This window comes from Carex rostrata, chromosome 26 (genome assembly GCF_964058835.1).
Source record: "Carex rostrata chromosome 26, lpCarRost1.2, whole genome shotgun sequence".
Taxonomy (NCBI): domain Eukaryota; kingdom Viridiplantae; phylum Streptophyta; class Magnoliopsida; order Poales; family Cyperaceae; genus Carex; species Carex rostrata.
In genome coordinates, this window is record NC_135943.1 from 2,119,151 (window position 1) to 2,143,850 (window position 24,700).

The 24,700-nt window shown below is 32.6% G+C and overlaps 1 protein-coding gene across 1 annotated transcript; it reads left to right on the forward strand.

Moving 5' to 3' along the window:
* Positions 1-13,909: 13,909 nt before the first annotated feature.
* LOC144544188 (protein NRT1/ PTR FAMILY 2.11-like) lies at positions 13,910-21,383 on the forward strand. Its single transcript, XM_078292607.1, has 4 exons — positions 13,910-14,123; positions 17,112-17,329; positions 19,289-19,845; positions 20,363-21,383. The coding sequence occupies exons 1-4, from the start codon at positions 14,039-14,041 to the stop codon at positions 21,261-21,263; spliced, it is 1,761 nt and encodes a 586-aa protein (XP_078148733.1). The 5' UTR covers positions 13,910-14,038; the 3' UTR covers positions 21,264-21,383.
* Positions 21,384-24,700: the final 3,317 nt, after the last annotated feature.

Here is a 24,700-nt window from a genome sequence, read left to right on the forward strand (position 1 = left end):
TTATTAATAAAGGATGGCAAGGGAATCATCATGCTCTTTTTGTGGTGCTTTTGAATCAACTGGTCATCTATTTGTGTTTTGTCTATTTACTTACCGATTATGGCTTTGAATTGGTAATCATTACAATTTTATTTTTGATAGTTCTACCATGGATGATATATGGTTTCTAAATGCCCCTATACCTCTTAAAGATAGGCCATTGGTTGAACTTGTTCGCAGAGCTATCTTGTGGTATATTTGGCTTGAACAAAATAAAATGTGCTTTCAACAGACTCATATGCCTACTTTGAAGGCTGTGGGTACTAAAATTATCTCATTAGCCATTTTTTGGTGTCAGAATTTAAACAATGAGTCATTACTCAATTTGTCTTTAATTTTACCATTGGACACTAATGGCATGCCTTGCCAAGATTTGATTCTAATAAGAACCCAAGGAGTCAGTCAGGCAAGTGGATCAGAGGAAGAGGATGGGGAGGAAGAGGATGGGGTCATGCCAGCATTGCTGAATCAAGGAGATTCAATCCCTACACATGGAGACATAATTCTCGGATGATTTGCTTGCTTGAGTTACTTACCTTGCTTTTCTGATGGTTACTATTATGTTTGATGTGCTATGTGTGTATTTTGGTTTTATTCACATGTTGTTTTGTTTAGATGGTTTAGTCTATGTGGCTTTGTTATTTTGGTTTAGGTGTTGTATTGTTATGGTCCAATTTTTGTGTTTCTGGTTATACCAGTAACTTTGTAAAAGTTTCTTCCTCCAGTTATTTAGAGTTGGAGCAACATACTTGATTTCTAATAAAATCAGTGAGATTATACCCCCACTCTTTTTTTTAAATGATAATATGCATATTACATATTGATCTGTGTTATAGATTATATTTCTATTTTTAAAGTTCAAACATACAATTATAACTATTAAACATGATATTCATATGATAATGTTTTTAGAGGCCAAATTTTCAATTTTGCTTCTAGTTTTGTTAGATAAAATAACCACCACTACTCTCGGATGTTCTAGAATTTTTAGATCTGGTGATTTTCAACCTATCTAAAAGTTATTATTTTTTTAAAGTACAATTTGATTTCAATGTATATTTTATATGAAGATCATATTTAATAGTTCAAATCAGTTTTTAAAATTTAAAAATCGAGATATAGATCTATAATACAGATTGATCCGTAATATAAATATTTTCATAACCTCGCTGAAAAATAAATATATAATTATACATTTTTTTTCCAACCTTTTATCAATTTTATAAAATGCCAATTGTCAAGATATCTTTTTCTTAGTTATATCCGATTTCAATCAATATTCCATCTAAAATGATTCGTTTAGAGGAGCGGAGGAGCCGGAGGCGTATCCTCTGCATTAACTTACTGTTTGAGTTAATTTCTGAACCGTATGATCAAAACTCGGACCAATTCGGCTCAAGCCTATAACGCACGGGGCCCTTTAATATTAGTACATATCTCAATCGGACGGTCCACATTTTAACTCAAACTTTGAGTTAATGCAGAAGATATGAATTCGGAGGAGCCCAAACAAGTGGTACTGTGGTCCGGGGTGTGGTTTGCCCTACGTTTGCCCCTGATGTCGCAATTAAATTTTTGCGCGTGTTTCTTTTATTTATTTATTTTTTTCTTTTTGTTGGGATTAAGTTGCGGATCCAGGTACCGTAGATAATGTCCTTTCAATTTACAGTTTGAGATTAAATTTTAGTCGGTTTGAGATTCGAGCTACCATAGGGGCAGTATTATTGTGCTTTGAGATTTGTGCCAAGTTAAAAAGAACTGTCTGGATCCACTAATTATTAAAGATTCTCTTTTCAGGTATTGAAGAGAATGTGAATTCAGTTTAACGAGGTTCCTTCCAAAATGTTCAATCACTCTCTGCAGTTAGTGCTAGCAGAGCATATATGATTGAGAAATAATTTGATAAGATGACTGATATTGATCATCCGTAAATTTGTTGATTTAATGATTAGTTTAGGAAATTATTTAGGATATGTTTAGATGATTTTTTTTTTCAGTTCATTAATTCCAAAATAAAAACATCAAATCAACACTTTAATAATACTGCAAATGCATTTAAATTTGCCTTTTTCACAAGTTACTATCACCATAATCAACATATATATATTCTCGGTATCATGCATCAAAGGCGGAGCCAGGCTTTCGAATTAGGGGGTCAAACATGTATGGGGTCAATCTTATAAAAAAAATTCTGCATAGAATGAAGATCAATTTGACAATATCATGACATTTTACTATAATTTATATCGAAAATCATTATAAATATAAAAAAAAAATAAAGGTCAATTAACCCCCCTACCTTGTTCCTACATCCGCCTCTGTCGGGCATATATGTAGTTATTACAAGCTGAAATATAAATTGCATATTGCATGAATATATATTTTTTTTCTGGTTTACTAAATATTGTATAAAAGATAGAGATTATGATACCTAAATATTTAATATCTATAAGAATAACATGCATTCTCTAATACAGAAACAAACCTTATATATATTCTTAACAGCTAAAAATGAAATTAACTTTTATTATCAATTTATCTGGTTTGTACTTAAAAAATTGAACTTTTTTGCTAACCTTTTATTATTATTTTCACGGAAACGAGGTTGTATTTAATTATTTAAAGTGCCAATTAATGCTATTGCTTTGACCCTTACGTCGCAACTAATGCTATTATGTTCATGGAAACGAGGTTGTATTTTATATTAGGGGAAATTGGATTCATGCCACTTCAAAATGGTGAATTTAGAAAAATATTACTTTAAAATTTTAATTTTGTTAAATGTCATCTCAAATCTCATTTATTAAGAAAAATGCCACAAATATCATATTATTATACATTTGTAATAAAAAATAAACCGCTCAGCTTGAATGTTAGAGATTCCAGCAATTTCTAAATAATAATCAGTTCATTTGAGAATTTGTGTAGCGGAGCGGAGAGGAAAACGGAGTGGAGGCGAACGGAGAGGAGGCGAGCAGAGGGTTTAGGGTTGGCGTTAATCTGTTCATAGCTTTATTTGGCGTTCTATTCATCTAACCTTCATCTGGCAAGGAGAGAAAGAAATTTGGATCAAAATTATTTTGGTAACTTCAATTATTATGTAAATTGTTAATTTAAAATTATACATTAATATGATATTTGTGGCATTTTTCTTAATAAATGAGATTTGGGGTGGCATTTAACAAAATCAAAATTTTGAGGTGGTATTTTTTTAAATTCACCATTTTGGAGTGGCATGGATCCAATTTCCCCTTTATATCATGTTCAATCGCCCTCTGCAGTTAGTGCTAGCAGAGCATATGATTGAAAAAAAAATTGACAAGATGACTGATATTGATCATCTGTAAATTTGTTGATTTAATGATTAATTTAGGAAATTATTTAGGATATGTTTAGATGAAAAATCTTTTTCAGTTCATTAATTTCAAACTAAAAACATCAAATCAACACTTTAATATACTGCAAATGCATTTAAATTTGCCTTTCTCACAAGTTACTATCACCATATATAATCAACAGATATTATCGGTATCAGACATATGTAGTTATTATAACCTGAAATATAAATTGCATCTAATTAACATGAATATATATTTTTCTGGTTTAAGAAACCTTGTAGTTTTTGCATCTAACATGAATATATAATTTAATATGCACGGATACATTTGGATGAAACAAAAAATAGAGCAAGAATATATAAAGCTAATTTCAAGTTTGAGAATAGTAGCTAATTCAACTTTTAGTTGGATTAGTAGAATAATGAGCTAACCTATATAGGACAAATAAAGAATAGTGGGTTAGTGATATTCTTACTCTATCCAAACATCAAATAGCTCAAAAAATAGTACTATTTTCGAATTAGTACTATTCTTGCTCCATCTAAACGTACCCTACAAGAATAACTTGCTATTTCTAATAAAAAAAAAACAAACCTTATATTCTTAACAGCCAAAAATGAAATTAACTTTTATTTTAAATTTATCTGGTTTGTACTTAAAAATTTGAACTTTTTTGCTAACCTTTTAGAGCATCTACATGATGTATAAATTATATACAGCTGTCCTGTATTGATTTAATTTTATTTTTTTAGAAACGCTTTGGACTCCATGTCTTGTATTGATTCAATTTTAATTTTACTTGGGTTACCAACCAATCAGAGAGAGAAAAAAATCTTGCATGGCTTCGGACAGCCAATAGAAATAGATAACAATTGATTTCTTAATAAGCAAATGGAGCAAAAAGTTGCTAAATTAGAAATTGTTCTGCAGCCCAGAATGAAAATTAGAAAGTGACACGGAGGAGCAATTAATGCCAAGGTTCTAAATAGTGTTTATCACGTCATAGCGGAGAGTCTCCAAAAAAAACTATAGCGAATAGCGACGCTATAGCGAAAGCTATGCCACATGATGTGTTTTTATTTTTATAAAAATTACATTATATATTTGTACTAAATATCAACATTATTTAGTCTCATAGAACAATAAATAATACCAAATTGATTAAAAAATTATAATATTCATATTGAACCAATACAAAGTCCAAATTGTGACTCAAAATATCCATAGTAATAATAATATCATAAACTATCGATCTTTTTCTATTCAAAATATCTTCAACATCATAACATAATTTATCTTTTTTCTATTTAAATTTCAAAATAACCTAGAAATTTGAAAGAAAAAAAAATTCATACTTCTAGTAAAATAAACAGATGATCCTTGAAGAAATTCTTGTTAGTCCCTAAAATTTTCATAATTTAGCAATTATTTATTTGATTTATCATCAGTTAAAAAAAAACAAGAGCAAAATGAAAAAAAATATTATAGCGGACCTGAATTTGATATAATGTAATATTCATCAAAATTAAACAATATCTTCACCATTTATTTATTTTAAAGCCCATATAAATTGAAAAAAAAAAAACTCATGTTGCATAGTGCGTGCTATTTGCGCTATACGCTATGCGCTATAGCGGACCGCTATTACCGCTATAGTGTCCGTAGCTCAACTAGCGTGTGTTAATGCTATAGCTTAGCGTTCATGGAAACGAGGTTGTATTTTATATTATGTTCAATCGCTCTCTGCAGTTAGTGCTAGCAGAGCATATGATTGAAAAAATTATTTGACAAGATGACTGATATTAATTGATCATCCGTAAATTTGTTGATTTAATTATTTAAAGTGCCAATTAATGCTATCACTTTGCCCATTATTCAATACCAAAATGTAGACGCAAAACATAATGGGTTGTTTTATCCACCGGATTCGGTGAAAGTGAAAGCTACTATTTCTTCCGAAATTATTTATTTATTTATTTTTATGTAAGAGATGCCCACCAATTTCAATTAAGCAATCAAAAGATTTCCTGTTTGATACCAAACAAACTAGTTTCTTACAAATGAAAGATAAGAAATTAAATATTATGAACTTGCATCAGCTGATATTGACTACCTAAATCACACATATATGCATGCATGCATATGGAGTTAAGTTCCGAAATTATATGTTGATCTCATAATTATTTTCTTTAGAATTAATAAAGGTTCCGTGATAAGAAAAATGTAGATGCAATTACGTACTCAATTTTTTTTTAGAGTAATGTTCTTTCGAGCCACTAATTAGATTAATATTAGAGATGAAAACATAGTGGATAATATTCGTTCAGTATTTAAAAAATAAATATATATTTGATATTTGAATATCTATGCGGAGGAGACAGATATGGATATGATTTTAAAATCTGTATCTGGATAATAAATATATACCATATAGTTTAATATAATTTATGAAAAAAAAATGTTATTAATCTAATATCCAATATGTATCTACTTTGTATTTGTATCTGTATCTGAAAAATAAAAATAAAAGAATATAATTTTTCTACTATCTGATCCGTATCCTATCCGTTTTCACTCGTAGTTAATATCTACAAAGAATCACTAGTGGAGAACTTAGAATTAGTGTCGGCTGTTTATGGGTATTAGTGTCGGACATTGGGCGACACTAATGGAGCTGATACTAATACTTTGTAAATGACCGACACTAAAAGTAAGGCATTAGTGTCGGCTCTTTAATAAAAAGCCGACACTAATAAGTATTAGTGTCGGTTATTTATAAACAGCCGACACTAATTCCTTACTTTTAGTGTCGGCTATTTATAAAAAGCCCATACTAAATGTTTTTTTTTTTAAAAAAAAAAAAATTTTAATATTTTGCCAGCATCTCCACTAAGCTTTTTATCTCTGATTTCTTTGCAGATTTAATCAGAATACAAATGAGCTAATAAACAAACTATCAAAAATTCTTAAATTATCTTAACAAATCTCTGGAACTGTACCAGTATAGTTTTTACAAACCAAATATACTTGACACTACGCAAATCAGCCCCTAAACTTTACCAAACCAGCTCGCAAATTTTGTACCACCTAGAAACAGACCATTGCATCATTACACAGCAATCAAACCTCTTAATAATAACAATTTGAACACAAACCTTATTTCTCTCCCACTGTGCCTTCTTGGGGCAGATCTTGGTGTCGCCAGATAGAGGGGCGGAGGTGCAATGCGCCTGGTGTCGCGAGAGAGAGGGGCTGAGGTGCAATGCGCCTGGTGCAATGCCTGGTGTAGTCACTCGGAGTGGGCACGAGAGAGAGACAGAGATGGTACCCTAAGTGAGCGGCACGAAATGAGAGAGAGAGAGATGGAGAGGTAATTTATTCGCGTAGGAATGGAGGGAAGGGAATTTGACTTATTAGTGTCGGCTGTTTAAAAGAGCTGACACTAATAACTGACAATTAGTATGGGCTGTTTATAAATAGCCGACACTAATACTTTAGTATGGGCTGTTTATAAAGAGCCGACACTAATTGTCTGTTATTAGTGTCGGTTGTTTATAAACAGCCGACACTAAAGTATTAGTGTCGGCTATTTATAAACAGCCCATACTAATTGTCAGTTATTAGTGTCAGCTCTTTATTTTGACCGACACTAATAGTATTAGTATCGCATTTTTAAGATGTCCGATACTAATGAAGCGACACTAATTGTACATTCTCCACTAGTGAATTTGCTCGAGTTTCGAACATACGTACAATGATCTTCCACTGAATCAAAGATCAATTCTTAAGTAGTCAAATGAAACTCAATTTTACCTAAAATGAAAATGTTATTGGCCGTGAAGTCACGAAGCAGATTACTGAACCCGTTACATTGAGCATAATTTTTTGGCATATGATGTTTACCTGCATGACTAATAATGGCAACTATCAAATTGGCAAAACATCAATTATTTGTGTGTGGTGGTGGTGGTGGTGGTGATAGGGGCTGGGGACTTGGGGTCAATGTTTCAATTTGATAGGCAATCGCTCATTTTTTGGCATATGATGTTTACCTGCATGACTAATAATGGCAAAACATCAATTATTTGTGTGTGGTGGTGGTGGTAGTGGGGGTTGGGGACTTGAGGTCGATGTTTCAATTTGATATATAGGCAATCGCTCATTTTTTATTTTATTAAAAATGATTAATTTATTGTGAAAAATTATAATAAAAAATTTTAACTCCAAAAAACATCAATATGTGATGTTTCTAATTAACTTGAAAGTAATTAAAGATCAGTTGTTGTCCGCTGAACTAGTTTAATTAACAGAAGATTTTAGTTTTCATTAATTCATGAGTCGATAAAGTCTATAGCCTACGATTTTTCTTAAAATTTGCAGACTTGATCTAAAAAAAATGGTATGATTAATTACTGGATGATTAACTAAACGTGTCAAAATAATGTGAAACCTCTCGGCAATAATTATTTCTTGTTTCATGCATGCAATGGTTTGAAGCTTCCAAATGTCACTCGAAATATCTTTGTTTCTAAAAAAAACAAAAGTACGTACGACTAATTAAGTTAATTAAGATTCCGTTTTTATTCGAGTAATAAAATACAATACTTTTTGTACATAAGATATCTCATGTTCGAAATCTTATGAATACTAAATACATATATAGTTGAGTGACTTGATTTCAACATTTTCTAAAAAAAAATTATGACATATTGGCAAAACAAAACAAAAAACAAAATAAAAGAGACAAAATCCACCATTTGCACAGTTTTTTTTTTTTTTGAAAATAATATTATTTGCATTTTTGTTTTTTTTTTTTAATATATGTAATATATATGTATTTGAACTTCAATACGTAATTAACCTTTCCGTCCTTAATTTGTTGAATAAATCGCTATTACGTCCAAATAGATTTTTTTTTTAAGAGAAACGTGCAAAGATAATTTTCTACGCTTAAAAGAAAGATCATTACGGTCATAAGCCGTGTCGCCTTACCTGTCCACTAAACAATGTGTGTGGTCAGATTGAAATGTTCTGAAGAGATTATGACTTGCATGATTGAGTACAAATGTACAATACAAATATAATCTGGAAAAATAAATTATCAGACCCAAAAATTAATTATATATAGAAGGATCGTTAATTGGTGTCAAACAATGCAAACTTTTATATTCACGCTTATATTAACAAATTTAGACTAATTAGACGTATTTTTATCATCTCAATTGCATATATACATATAAAAATTGTAAGATTTAAATTTCATTTATCACTGTCAGTATGCTAGGTCAGTGTGGAGTGAAGTAGCTAGATTGATGGGTAGAAGAACAATGACAAGAGGGGGCTCAGTGCAACAAACTTGGGATAAATCATGGGACAGAATTAGACAGGAGGGGTCGATGTCAAGGAGGAAATGGATCACTTTGTTTATGTGTGTTTCATGACATCTATGGAAACAGAGAAATGAAAAGGTCTTTAGAGGCATTGAAATCAGTAGTGACCAGGCTAGTAATGGAGGAATTTCAGATGTGGATGAAATTTTGTAATGGGGCAGGAAACAAGAAGGGTATTGGTTAGAGGTATAAACATAGGTTAGCAGTTAGTCGATTAGATGAGCACTACTACAAAAATAGTCATTGTACACTGCACATTGTACACGGATTTTGCAATTTTATATAAAAACCGTGTAGAAATTGTAATTTTTTGGAAGCCTAAAATATCTATGGGATCTCTACACGGATATTTATTAAAAAATCAATGTAGAAAGCCTTGAGAGAGCTACACAGACGTTTATTAGGAATTGTACACGGATATTTAATTAAATAGCAGTGTAGAAAGCCTTGATAGAGCTACACGGATATTTATTAAAGAACCGTGTAGAAAGACAGGCATTGTACATGGATATTTGTTTAAATAACAGTGTAGAAAGCCTTGAGAGAGCTACATGGATTTATACTTAAAAATCTGTGTAGAAAAGTTATTGTAGGGTTTTGGTTATATAAAAGACATTCTCCTTCAAGCGCCGTTTTGATCAATTAATACTCTCTTTCTGTATTGAATGTTGGTCTGATTTCTGCATACGCACAAAGAGGCTAGATCTGAGATCTTTGAAGTTAATTTGTATTTCTCCTCTCTATCTTGTTAAGGTTAGTCATATATATATATATATATTTCTCTTTTCTTCCTCTAATTTTATGTTACTTATTATTGCTTATTTAGGTCAATTATTAATTAATGCATGCATGCTTGATTTGTTAAGATAATGTAAATAATTAGTGTATTGTGGACCATTTTTTGAAAGTGAGAAGTAAAGAAAACGCCTAAGGCATCATCAGATCTGAGAAAAACCGTTGAAGATCAATACTAACGCTTCCGCCTAAAGATATATGTTTGCACTTCAGAACTGTAAGATTTAAATTGTTTTGTTATTTTATTTTGGATTTACGAAATTGATTTTCAATGGTTTGTATAAAAGCTATACAGATCATTCAACTAATTTTATATATAAATATTTTCTTATAATTTTGGATGAAAACGCCTAAGGACAATTTTTATTCCCTATTATGTATGCACATATATATGTTGATGAATGAATTCTTATTGGAGATGCAATATGTTGGAGACCTTTAACCAAGAGGCATCATGTCATAGATCACATGGGAGCTCATTTTTTGATATGTTGGATCTAATATGCCTTAGATTGTATGAAATTCTGGTCCAAACTAGATCATAACCAAGCGTTTTGGCAACATGAGTTCAAACCTTTATCACATGGTTACTAAGTGGTAAGGATATAACTTTTATACGAACATTGTATTGGATCCTGAAGAGTATATGTTATGTTTTATCACATTGGATTGCATATACAAAATGCTGTGTATATATATATGTTGCACCAATTATAATATGTTAGTATTTTCTATGATTTTCATATTGTGCTTACTTATACTTTTCATTTTATTAATAGCAATTGATATTTGCGAGTGTTTTGCATCTACCTTTTCTTGTTACTATCTAATACCAAATTATAATTGTAGTATGGACCAAAGCAAAAGTGTTACACCAAGGAGCAGATCAACGATGTCAGATGTATATGGGCAAGGTGGTTTCAATTTAAATTTTGTAATGCTCAATATGGATTTGTATAATTTTGTATAATTTAGTGTACATAAATTATTTATACTATTGTATAGTTTTGGAATTCTGAATTTAAAAGGCCTCTGTTTAATGTTTCTCTGTTTTGGAATTCTAATTTTAAATGGCTAGCAAAATTGGAGGCTAGCCACCAAAAAAAAAAAATTGGAAACAAAAAAAGACAATTCTACACGGACATTTAACTAAAGTCCGTGTAGAAAGGTATTTAAACATTAAAAAAAATTGAAAAAAAAAGACAATTTTACACGGACATTTAACTAAAGTCCATGTAAAAAGGTATTTAAACATTGAAAAAAAAATAATTCTACACAGACATTTAACTAAAGTCCGTGTAGAAAGGTATTTAAACATAAAAAACAAATAAGAGAGCTACACGGACATTTAGCTAAATATCATGTAGAAAGAGTAATCGTACACGGACATTTAGCTAAATATCTGTGTAGAAAGAGTAATCGTACACGGCTGTTTATGTAATAATCTGTGTAGCTCGGTTATTTTGAGAGCGACGCTGGCAAGTGTTTGTACACGGTTGTTTATGTAATAATCCGTGCAGCTCTCGATAATCGCACACGGATAAATATCCGTGTGTAAATATTCAGGAATTTCTACACCCCCACATTCCACACGGCAGAAAATCCGTGTAGCTCCCCTATTTATATTCGTGTACAATCACTTATTCTATAGAATAGTGATGGTTCAATGTAAGCTGGTTGTAACTTTGGTAGCCTCTACCAATCTTTGAAAAAAAAAAATTCATTTCAATAACCATCAACAAATGGAATTAAATCGTGAGAATTTAAAAAAAAAAAAAAGGGATTTTGAATGGTGCCTTTATTTGTTTTCAAGCAAACAAAATTCTATGAGGAGCGATCCGATACTAATCATTAGTTTCAAACAGTGCCATTGATTTTCATATACTAACCAGCGAGGCACGGAGTGGGAGAGCACTCAGACAAGATAAACATAGCTAACCGAAAAATAGTTTGTAAACCGAAAGAATACGTAGACCTAGTGGCTTTTAACAAAGCTCTGCTCATTAAGTGGTGCTGGTATTGGCAGAAGCCGGAGCAAAAGATGTGGGAAACTAATTTTTCAAGGAACAAGGCAAAACAGTTATTTGACCCCGATCTCTCTACTATTCACCGACGCACTTCAGGCGGGCCAGCAATTCTGGGAAGGTGCAGTGACACACGTCTATGGACAAGGTGACCATATATCACTCTGGAACCATAACTGGGGACACATAATTCTTAAACACCACCTACCCTCACTCTACACGCATGCCATCCGCGAATACAACACCTTAAAGGAGGCCAAACAAAGTGTACTCACAACCCTCTTCCAACAGGCCCTCACGGTATAGAAGCAAGTGATGAACTTCTGCTATTAAGGGGATACCTAACATAAGCTGATACTATGAGAGTCAATGGACAAGATGACATCCAATGGAATAGGTCGAAAACAGGGATCTTTATGATTAGAAGTACATACAGGGCAATCAAGAACGATCCGCACACATTGACAGATGCTTACAAAATTTGAAGCTGACAATACCACCAAAAATAAAGGTCTTCAGCTGGTTGTTGGTAAACAATAAACTTTTCACTATTGACAACTTGAGAAAAAGGGAGTGACCGATAACAAACATATGTCTCATGTGCCGACGCAAGGCTGAATCGGCTAGGCATATGGTAGAGAATGTTCTTTTGCAGATGAAATGTACCGACGCATGGATATTAACCTGCAAATGAGACTCCATTCAATTGAGGCAATCATGTGAGGGGATTTCAACAAACAGGTTAGAGGAACACTGACAATTGCAAATGTTCATCATATGGAGGGAAAGATGCACAAGAACCTTTAGAGAATCCGCAAAAATACCGAGGGAAAAAAATTGTGCTTATTGTAATGTACTAAATGCTCAAAACAATTTTATTAATTAGCGTGCTTGCTTTTTGCTTTACTCATTTTTACTTGGCATTATTTTTCCTCAGCTCAATTGTTTTAAGCAACTTGTTTTTTTTTTCTTTCTACACATGCAGTTGCAACTCTTTTGTAACCGCGATTATTAATCAAATATGGACGTGATCCTTATTTTTCCTTAAAAAAAAATCAAAATAGAATCCATTTAGTACTGAACACTGTGCATGTCAATCTTCAGAAATTTCAATAGAACTAAAGCATACTAATTAGTAATTAACCTAAAACTAGGAGATAAATCAATTCTTCAAACCATATTTCAAATATCTACTATTTACAAGGGATTTTCTATGTGGGTTTTAATCAGTGTTCTAAATAGCGCGCTATAGCGTTTTTGGAGACCAAACGCTATGCTATGGCATTAAAACACGCTATTTGCGCTACAGACGCTATAGCGGTAATAGCGGTCCGCTATAGCGTATAGCGTGTAGCGCAAATAGCGCGCGCTATGCAACATTTGCTTTTCTTTTTTTTTCAATCTATATGAGCTTTAAAATAAATAAATGGTGAAGATATTGTTTAATTTTGATGAATATACATTATATCAAATTCAGGTCCGCTATAATAATTTTTTCATTTTGCTCTTGATTTTTTTTTAACTGATGATAAATCAAATAAATAATTGCTAAATTATGGAAATTTTAGGGACTAACAAGAATTTCTTCAAGGATCATATGTTTATTTTACTAGAAGTATGATTTTTTTTTCTTTTCAATTTCTAGGTTATTTTGAAATTTAAATAGAAAAAAGATAAATTATGTTATGATGTTGAAGATATTTTAAATAGAAAAAGATCGATAGTTTATGATATTGGTATTACTATAGATATTTTGAGTCGCAATTTGGACTTTGTATTGGTTCAATATGAATATTATAATTTTTTAATCAATTTGATATTATTTATTGTTCTATGAGACTAAATAATGTTGATATTTAGTACAAATATATAATATAATTTTTATAAAAATAAAAAACGCTATTTGGGATAGCTTTCGCTATAGCGTCGCTATTCGCTATAGCTTTTTCTGGAGGCTCCCCGCTATGACGCGATAAACGCTATTTAGAACCTTGGTTTTAATCATGCAATCTCTCACATAAAAATTTATTATTTTTATAACTAGGCCAAAAATCAGTTCTCTAAAATAAATCAACGACTCTTATATATGTTTCATGATGAGAATGATCCACCACACGCTTGACCATTTAAACTTGTCACAAATTTTGGCCTCGTTAAAACGATTTGTTATTTTTTTTTTGTTTAAAAAAGTTGCGCAAGATGGGGAATTTTACACAGAAAGTATTATATGAGGTTGCCCCGTAACCACCAGGTGTGAGAAACTTGAGAGAAGTGAAGTATATATAACTCTCCCCACTCTCCCCATAACTTCGCCACCACCATCTCTTTCTCTCTCCATCTCCCATTTCCCCTCCGATATATAAGTTACAAGCACTATAACAGACAAAAGGAACACAGAGAGAGAGAGAGAGAGAGAGAGGTGAGTACTGAAGGTTTTCAAAAGACACTAGAGATGGAGAAAGTGGAGGGAGGAGAGAGCAAGGCCTTACCAGAATCTGTCAAATACCATGGATGGAAATCCATGCCTTATGTTATAGGTTTGAATTATGAACTCATCATCTAATTCAATAACTGTATGATTAATGCTAAGAACTAGTATTAGTTTGATCTAGTGACATAATGCAACGTCGTGGGTTCAAAATTGAGATAAGAGATCATTTTTTAATATAAAAATTTGGAAGGCTGAAACTTGTCTTTTTATAAAATAAATAAAAAATATTGCATGATTGTTGCCATACTTTACTTTCTCTCTCTAATATATCTATATGCATGTAGCTCTCAGAAAAGACAACTAATGTGTTCAATTACATTAATTAATGGTTTGTTTTTTTCTAAATGGATAAATGTTCCTTTTTTTGGAACTTTATTGTGGGGGTGTCAATGGCACCTTTTTAACCGTTTATCCGACCCGTTTCGTATTCGATAAGGTGGGTATGGATAAGATTTTTTTTTCGTTAGCTTATCGGATATGGGTATGGGTAAGAAATTTTTTTCGTTAACCAAATGAGTAAGGATATGGGTAATAACTATTTCGTACCCATTACCCTATAAGGTAATTATAAAATCTAAATATATATATTCAATTCAATTTCAAACCCCTAAATATATATATTCAATTCAATTTTATGAAAAAACAATTTAGTTGGAATTGATTGCATATTTATTTTTATTTTTTATTAATAATACAATTACATATATGTGAAATTAATGAGTTTTTGATGTTTAATTTGTAAAATATAATAAAACTAATTATTATATTAGTAATATCCGTTATTACCCACTACCGTTTCGTTACCCTATAATATTAACGGGTAAGGGTAGGGTATGGTAAAGTCAATTTTTAATGGGCATGGGTAGGGTATGGATAAAGTTAATTTTAATGGGTATAGGTATGAAAATGCCTCCACCCGACCGGTACCGTACCCATTGACACCCCTACTTTCTTGTGTAGTTGTGTACTCATGAACTCTCCCTTATATGTATTTAATAGTTTTAACCAAGGTTTTAAATAGCAATTATAGCGGCATAGTAGGAGACCAAAAAAAAGGGGCAATTTCATGTATATCCCTCAAAATTTTCAATATTACATATATATCCCTCTAAAATCAATAATTACATACTTATCCCTAAAAATCCTATAAACTCACATATTTGTCCAATCTAACTCTATAACATATCAATATTTCCAATTATTATTAAATAATATTTTTAAAACTTAAAAAAAGGGGGAATTTCATATATATCCCTCAAAAGTTTTAATATTATGTATTTATCCCTCCAAAATCAGTAATTACATATTTATCCTTAAAAATTGTACAAACTCACATATTTGCCCAATCTAACTCTATAACATATCAAATATCTCCAAAAATAATTAAATAATATTTTTTATAACTTTAAAATTTATTTTACAATATTAATTGATAATATGTTGATCATTTTGCCCTTCAGTCTCTTTAGTCTTCTTGAGTTCTCTTTTCTGTAAGGCGCCAAACCTCCCCCGTCTCTCTCTCCAAACGTGCCAAATTACATGTTTCTCCCCACCTTCCCTAGTCCCTTCTCCTCTCACAAATTTTTGCCACCCCTCACTGCTTTAAGTTTTCATCTTCGTTTGGAGAAAGGCAAAAGATTTGGCGCCTTAGAGAGAAGAAAACTTAGACGGACTAAATAGACAAAAAAAACAAAGAGCATTATAGTTAACATATTATTAATTAATACTTCAATATTTTTTTTTAAGTTTTAAAAAATATTATTTAATTAATTTTGGAGATATTTGATATGTTATAGAGTTAGATTGGACAAATATGTGAGTTTGTATGATTTTCAATGATAAATATGTAATTATTGATTTTGGAGGGATAAATATGTAATACTGAAACTTTTGAGGGATATACATGAAATTGCCCCAAAAAAAATTTACAGTATTAATTAAAAAATATGTTGATTATTATGGTCTTCGTTTTTGTCTCTTTATTCCGTCTAAGTTCTCTTCTCTCTAAGGCGCCAAACCTCCCGCCTTTCTCTCCAAATGAAAATAAAAAATTAAAGTAGCAAGGGGTGGCAGAAATCTATGAGAGGGGAGGCGACTAGGGAAGGCAGGGATAAATTTGTGATTTGACGCGTTTGGAGAGAGTGGCAGGGGAGGTTTGACGCCTTATAGATTAGAGAACTAAGATGGACTAAAGAGACCGAAGGATATAATTTATTACTTAATTTTGTAAAATAAATTTTTAAAGTTGAAAAAATATTATTTAATTATTTTTTGAGATATTTGATATGTTATAGAGTTAGATTGGATAAATATGTTTGTTTGTACAATTTTCAAGGATATATATGTAATTACTGATTTTGGAGGGATAAATACATAATATTGAAACTTTTGAGGAATATATATGAAATTTCCCAAAAAAAAAAGCTATTGCGAATAGCGTAGCTATAGCGGAAGCTATCATACATATCGTTTTTTCCTTTTCAAATTTTATATTCTATATTTCTACTAATTATCAACATAATCAATATTGGAGAATTGAGGTAACAACTAAATAACAACTAATCTAATTATACGAAGAGCAATCAAAATGAAAAATTAATATTTGAATATTTCTCGATATAGAATGATAGAATAAATCACAAATAAAAACAGAAGTACATAGATTAGTTTAGCATACTTATCGTAGAAGACCATGTAGCATTAGAAATAGGAATAGAAGTACGGAAGCCCATATAAATTGAACAAAAAAGAAGCCCATGTATCATAGCGGTAGTACTAGTGCGTCGTGCATAGCGGTAATAGCGGTCAGCTATTACAAATATAACGGTCGTAGCTGAGTTAGTGAACTTTTATCTCATAGCTTAGTGTTTATAGTCCAAAAAAAAACTATAGCGTAGCTATAGCTAGCTATTTTAGAACATTGGTTTTAACACATGTGGCATTTGTATTTATACAATCTCTGTCGCACTTCATAAACGAAAAAAAAGGAAATCATATATTTAGTTGATATGCATTAATTACTGATGATTTATAGGGAACGAGACTTTCGAGAAGCTTGGGACGATTGGTACGTTGGCGAATCTGCTGGTGTACCTGACATCGGTATTCCACATCAAGAGCATCACTGCGGTGACGATGTTGAACATCTTCAATGGTACCACAAACATGGCACCGGTTCTCGGTGCTTTTATCAGCGACTCCTACTTAGGCCGTTACGCCACCATTGGCTTTGCTTCTTTGGCATCTCTTCTGGTATCTCATTTTTTTCCTTTTCCTTTTCTTTTTCTGTTTCAAAAGGTACTTAATTTCCATGAATTTCGAAGTGTAACTGACTGGATACATTTTTTACCCCAAAAAAAAACTGACTGGACACTTTTGTTGTGTCTAGTGATAATCTTTCCATTTTTTGTTCCTTATTTGAAGAGAGTTATCTTTTTTAGGGTCTTGTGGAAAATATTTTCCTTGATGAATGAACAAATTGTATTTGGTCATAAAAAAAAATTATGGTACCTGTATTTTTCAAATGCAATCTGTAGAATAAAAGTAAAAATCCGATGATATAGAGAAGCTGAAGATCGAGCTTAATCCGAATAAATTATCATATTAAATTATTAATTATCTAATATTCACGAGAAATCTCCTTCCAAATATCAAATTTGTAAACACCCATGCATAGGGCTGCACAAAAAATTCGTAATTCGTGATTCGATTCAAGTTTGATTCGAAAAAATTCGTAAAAATGATTCGAAATTAATTCAAATCAAATTCAAACTGGACCTAGTTCGTTCGAAATAGGTTCGCGAACTATTATAGTTCGAATCTCAAAGTAACATGAACCGTTGATTTCCACTAATGACTTAAAAGTTAAAACATAAGACCGCTCAGCCATAACTCGTAAGTCGTAACTCTCGCTCTCAGTTCTAAAACCCTAGAAGACTTTCACCACTTCTCGTTTTTGGCGACTATATATGATCACTCTTCCTTGTCGTAAAAAAGTTCGTAAAAGATTCAAAATTGAGTTCGTAAAAAAATTCGATTCGAAATTAATTCAAACCAAACTCAAACTGGAATAAGTAGTTCGATTCGTTTGCCGCCCTACCCATGCACAAATAATATTATCTTTTGTCACTAGATGATCAAAGAGTAATTCCCAAATTTATTGTAATCACTGATTTGCTCATGCACGGACATTAGTAGCTTCGTGTCTGTTTGAATTTTGAAGTTTATTTTTTGTGTGTCCAACTTGACATCGACACTTGTGTTCTGATTAGTCGATTAAAAATTACGCATCTGTGCTAGATATAATATATATTTATTTTATTAAAGATTAGATGAGATCAAACTACTATGTTTGATATTGAACTGAATAATTAATTATGTTTATGTTACATGTCCAACCCCAACCCTAAAACAGCAACAATAGTAAAGCAATTTGGCTTTTTCTCTGTCATAATATTATTACTAAATGATGCATGTGGTACCCCAAAAATGATACGCATCAAATTCAGACATGACCTGTAACATGCATGTGCGTCAATGTCAAACAATAATTAAGTATATTCAAGAGACGTTATATTTGACACTGTGGGCCACCTTTGATGAGGTATGGATCACGTAATTAAATGTACTTTAACAATGATTGATTAGTAGAGTAGTCGGTGGGTTCATTATAATCGGTAGCTATAGTACTTGTTTGTTTTATACTTTTATTCATGAAGACCAGACAATCGATCTGAATAGCAAGGAACATATTAAATAAGATACTACATTTTTTGGAATTTATCTCTTTTTTTAATTAATTCAAAAATTGTCACCTGCTGTGGAATATAGAGAGCCTATGTCATCTCCTGGCCTCCTGATCGTAGTATATATAGAATGAATTAAACTACATCGATTTTTCCAAAGGTAGTTGGTTGAGGAGATGGAAAATAGATATTAAAAATTAACATGATATTATATAGAATGAATTGATGTATCAAAAATTAACATGATATTATGTTATATGTAGTTATATTATGTACACTTCACTGTCAGTTTAATAATATCAAAACTTACCAAGTGCATAATCAAACGCATGATCATCAATTCCATATTTGCAATGCATGATAATTTTTTCTCTGCGTTCATTTCTGTTTTTTTATTTTTTTTTATTGATGATATGATAAACTTCCCCATAAAAATCTCATTCCAATTAATTTTCTTACTTAATAGGGGATGGTGCTTCTGACCTTGACCGCGGCAATCCCGGCACTTCACCCACCGCCCTGCAAAGGAAGCCAACAAGAATGCAAGGCTCCCACACTTTCCCAGCTCTCCGTTCTCATCTCAGCATTCTTTCTATTCACCATTGGAGCCGGTGGCATCCGCCCTTGCAACCTGGCCTTTGGTGCTGATCAATTCAACCCAAATACCGAATTGGGCCAAAAAGACATCATCAGCTTCTTCAACTGGTACTACTGCACCTTCACAGTTGCCGTTATGATTTCCTCGACATTCATAATCTATGTCCAGAGTAATATAAGCTGGACCCTCGGCCTCGCCATCCCGGCGGTGTTGATGCTCTTCTCGTGCATCACTTTCTTCATCGGCACAAAATTATATGTGAGAGTGAAGCCTGAGGGAAGCCCGTTCACCAGTTTTGCGCAAGTGGTTGTGGCAGCTTTCAAGAAAAGACGGGTGAACTTGCCGGAGTTGCCGGAGAAGGAACTGTTTGATGCACCCCTAAACAGTAGCCTTGTAACCAAACTTCCTCACACCGATCAATTCAAGTTAGGTTTTTGTTTACTTGGTAACTATTAAATCCAGAATTTAATATTTCATGTGCCTGTGCAAAAAGATTATTAGTTGAATAAAAATTTGGGGACTGGATATAATAAGAGTTTATCTGACATATTTTCTAAGCATGTCCATTTATTAATCAATATATAGGTGGATTTTCAGGCTATGCTTCGAAAAGTACACACTATCATTTTTCAAAATGTTTTGGACTTTTTCCTAATAAAAAATGTTTTGGACTAAGGCCCAATAAGATACAACACCTGGCCTGTCTCTAGCCCAGTTATCCATCTCACTAAACAAACTAGCATTTAGAATGAGATACGCGGTTTGGTCTCTTGTTTTCTCATCCCTTAGAGTCAACCTAATTGATTAATTTCAAAATAAATAGACAACTAAAACAAAACTAGTGATCTTTGTAATATTAGATACTATATGAATATTCACTGGATAATTTCTGACCTCTTCAAACACTTTGATGTTTAATATTTTTCATTTATATTGTAACAGGATCCTTGACAAGGCAGCAGCCATTACTTCGAAAGATGAAATAAAATTGAACAGTAAAGGGGCAGATCCATGGAGGCTGTGCACCTTGCAACAAGTTGAAGAGGTGAAATGCTTTGTTCGCATTATCCCGGTTTGGACATGTGGCGTAATGTTCTCTATTACACTCTCACAACAAAGCTATGTTGTTTACCAAGCGCTCCAAATGGACCGCCGGCTCGGAAAAAGTGGTTTCAAAATTCCGGCTGGATCGTTTGTGGTATTCAACATGCTTGCCTTGACACTTTGGATCCCAATCTATGACCGTCTGATTGTACCACAGCTGAGGAAAATCACAAAGCGCCCAGGCGGGATAACCATGCTACAAAGGATTGGTATCGGTCTTGTAATTTCGATCGTGGGAACAGTTGTGTCAGCAATCGTTGAGAAGCACAGAAGAGATATAGCTTTGCATAAGCCGACAGTAGGAAATACATCGACCGGTGAGGCTGTCTCTTCTATGTCTAGCCTCTGGTTGCTCCCTCAGCTAATTCTGTTCGGCCTTTCTGAAGCTTTCGCAATCATCGGCCAAAATGAGTTTTACTACCAGCAATTCCCAGAGAATATGAGGAGCATTGCCGGTGCGATGCTTTTCTTGGGAATGGCTATTTCAAGTTATGCAAGCGGCATTTTGGTGACAATCGTTCATAAAGTGACCGGACGAAACGGGAGCAAAAACTGGTTGGCGGAGGATCTAAATGAGGCAAGGCTGGATTTGTTTTATATGATGATTGCTGGAGCTGCAGCGCTAAATTTTGTATATTTCATCATCTGTGCGAAGTGGTACCGGGTCAAGGGCACAGCAAATGGTGCCAAACAGATGGTTGTTTCAGAGAGAAAGGAGGAGAAATCCTTGTCTGTCTAATTAGTAAATCATAAATCTATAGGTGACAATAAAACCCAAATTAGATGTTGGGCTTTAAGTTGCTGTAGTTTGCTCTATTTAAAAAAAATATATTAAAAGATGAATAGTTTATGACTCAAATGGGTATATTTGTAGAAATGAGGAGAATTAGTCACTACAACAGATCCGACTTTCTGCGACTAGAAAACCGGTCGTAAAAAGTCCAAGCACCGGTCGTAGATAATTATGTCGGTCGCTGAAGCTTAAATCCGGTCACTGTAAGCTTTGTCGCAGATACTCATTTAATAACGTCACCAGTCGCTGAATGACGTCAGCCGGTCGTTGATAATGTTTCTGCGATCAAATTTTTTTTGTCGTTGCTTTTTTGCTGACGTCAGAAAAACAAATATCTACGACCACAGCAACGGTCGCTGATATTAAAATAACTGTCACTGATAGTTTTTTTCTGAGACGAAAAAAACGGTCGCTGATAGTTAAAACCGGTCGTAGAAAGTATTCTGTTAGACTTTCAGAGCTTTTTTTATTATATATTATGACCAATTTCTGATCGATATCAGCCAGAACCAGAATCTTAAGTGTAGTTTGGTAAATCGCCTTTGAGTTTCAGTTCTATTTTAAAACTATTCGAGAAATTAGTTTGAATTCATTTGCATACAGATACTGACACAAATCTGTTTGTAGTATAAATGGTACTGGTGCAGCCGTGCAGGGGAAAGCAGAGATCTGAGACATGAAACGAAATGCTTGCAATTTCCTACTTAAAATAAATAACTGTCAATCTATATGTTACACATAGTTATACGTAATGTTATACAAAAACAAGGGACAAAATTAAATCCCCTGAACAAACAAATTAAGCATTAATCCAGAGACAAACAAACACCGATAAAGAATGATTCAACTAAGGAAAACTAAAGTGGGTGACAAAAGAGGTTTGACCTGAGTTTGGCAGAATGTACTCTCAATTTTGCAATTACAGCCCGGTACTAATTATATGGACACTCCCAAAAAAAATAAGAAAAATGAAAAAACAGAAGATCAGTAAAAACAAATCAAAACCCCTGTTGTCAGTTATCACAAAAGTAATATTGAAGCAAAGGATCTTAAGAGAGAGGTGTATATAGCGGTATAGAGATATTAAATCTGAATCAGTGACAGAAAGAAGAACTCATTCCGTCCGCTCTCTTTCTGATTTACGTTCTGGAGCAAATAATTGAGTCTGTGACTTGAAAATTGAAAGGCTTCCTAGCATTCTATGTAATCACACTCAAATGTGCCATACTACTTAATTCAACACAGGCCCCAAGTATGCAAGAAGGCATGGCCACATTGCATAGCCTGTCCAGGCTACATTGCACAAAAAAAAATATAGAAAAATGAATGTCTTTAAATAACCATTTTTTTTTTTAACTTTAAAAATCCGGATGCTATTTTAACCTGATATATGACGCCTTTTGATTTTTATGTCTATGTTCATTATATTACATATTTTTTATCATGTCAATACATGCATGATGACTTTTTTGTGCAATTGTCGTTCTGTAATCCAATACAAGTTGGTCCGACTAGGGCTGGGCAAAAAAACTCGAACTCGTAACTCGCTCATTTACAGCTCAGCTCATTTACAACTCGAGTTGGCCAACTCGTTTAATAAATGAGCCGAGTTCGAGTTGGCCCCAACTCGCTCATTTATAACTCGAGTTGCAAATTATTGGTCACAATAAATTCCAAAATAATCAAATCCGAATCTCTAGACTGTTATTTGTGCTTTGAGATTCGTGCAAAATATGTTTGAACTTGTGTTGTAATACTATCACTGGTTAAACGAGTTATAAACGAGTTGTGAGCCAACTCGAGTTGATAACGAGCTGAGTTTGAACTTGTGTTGTAATACTATCACTGGTTAAACGAGTTATAAACGAGTTGTGAGCCAACTCGAGTTGATAACGAGTCGAGTTCGAGTTGGCTCTACAACTCGTTATTACCATCTCAACTCGAGTTGGCTCGCTCGTTTATTAAACGAGCCGAGTTCGAGTTGGAGGTAACTCGCTCAAACTCGGCTCATTTACAGACCTAGGTCCGACTAGTCTAAGTTGTGCATTTTTGGAGCTGTACTACTGACAGGTGGGGACTCTTGTACAGATAGCTAAAATAAAATGTTGATTCTACATGACATTATTATTATTTTTTTGCTATAATTCAATTATTCAATACAAAAGAATTTCGAAATTAAACAATAATAACTAATCTTTGTCGTATACCTAATACCTTTCATTGTTCCAAAGTTTTATAAATTTATTGGTTGAGGAATACGAGAATTATTCCTATGTTTGTTAAATTCATGAAATAAATTTTGATTAAGATATGAATAAATACTGGATAGGTACTGGAGCGGACTAGTAAGACAACGGTATCCATTGATGAAATTAATGGTGAACAAATGGCTGTATGAATGCGACGGTACATTGGATGATCTGTTTGATGCTTTAGCCTATAGCTATCATTGTCTTCTAGCCGCGCGTGTACCATATCATAGTTCGAACACGCTCGATCGACATATTTATCTTTTTTTTTAGATAAATAAATAAAAATTTCCAATATTCTTTACGAAAATATTTATCTTGTCGACCAAATTTTGTAGGGAACATTCCAAGTATATTTTTTACAAATCTTGAAATTATGTATTTTTCTTCTTAAATGCGTAATATTACATTTATTCTTTTAAATTATAAAAACTTCTAAATTTATCTAATTTATTGTCTTTTCATTAAAAACTCATTTTATTTTATCAAACTTTTCAGTTACTTTGTTGAAAAAATAAAAATAAAAATATAGTAGGTGTAAGAAAAATATTTAGTTTTAAAATTAATCAATTTGTAAATATCCCACAGTTTATTTTCCTATTTACAGTACACACGGTAAGCATACCGAGTCATAGTTAGAACACAAACTATAAACATATTTATCTTAGTTTTATTTCGGGAAAAAAAAAAAAAAAAAAAAACTTCCATCCCCCGCATTTCTTAAAAAAGAAAAAATAATAAGATATTTATCTGATCAAATTTTGTAAAGGATCTTTGACAATAAGTTGCCGTCACTATCTACTATGTTGGTTTAGGGATCAAATTTTATAAGTTGCCGTCACTATCTTTGACAATAAGTTTTGTAAAGGATTAAATTTTGTAAAGGATCTTTGACAGTAATTCTGTTTATTTTTCTTTTTTTTTCCTTTTTTTAGGGAAAGCCGTAGACATGTTGGTTTCTCCATTATTGGTGTGAATTCGTATCCCCTCAGGTTACCTGACTGTGTAGAATTGAATCGGACGGTCTGAAAATGAAATTTTTAACTTGACATGCATCTCAAAAGTACAAATAATACTGCCCCTCATTGTTATTTCGATCCCCATCGACTGAAATTAAATCTGAGCCGTCCATTT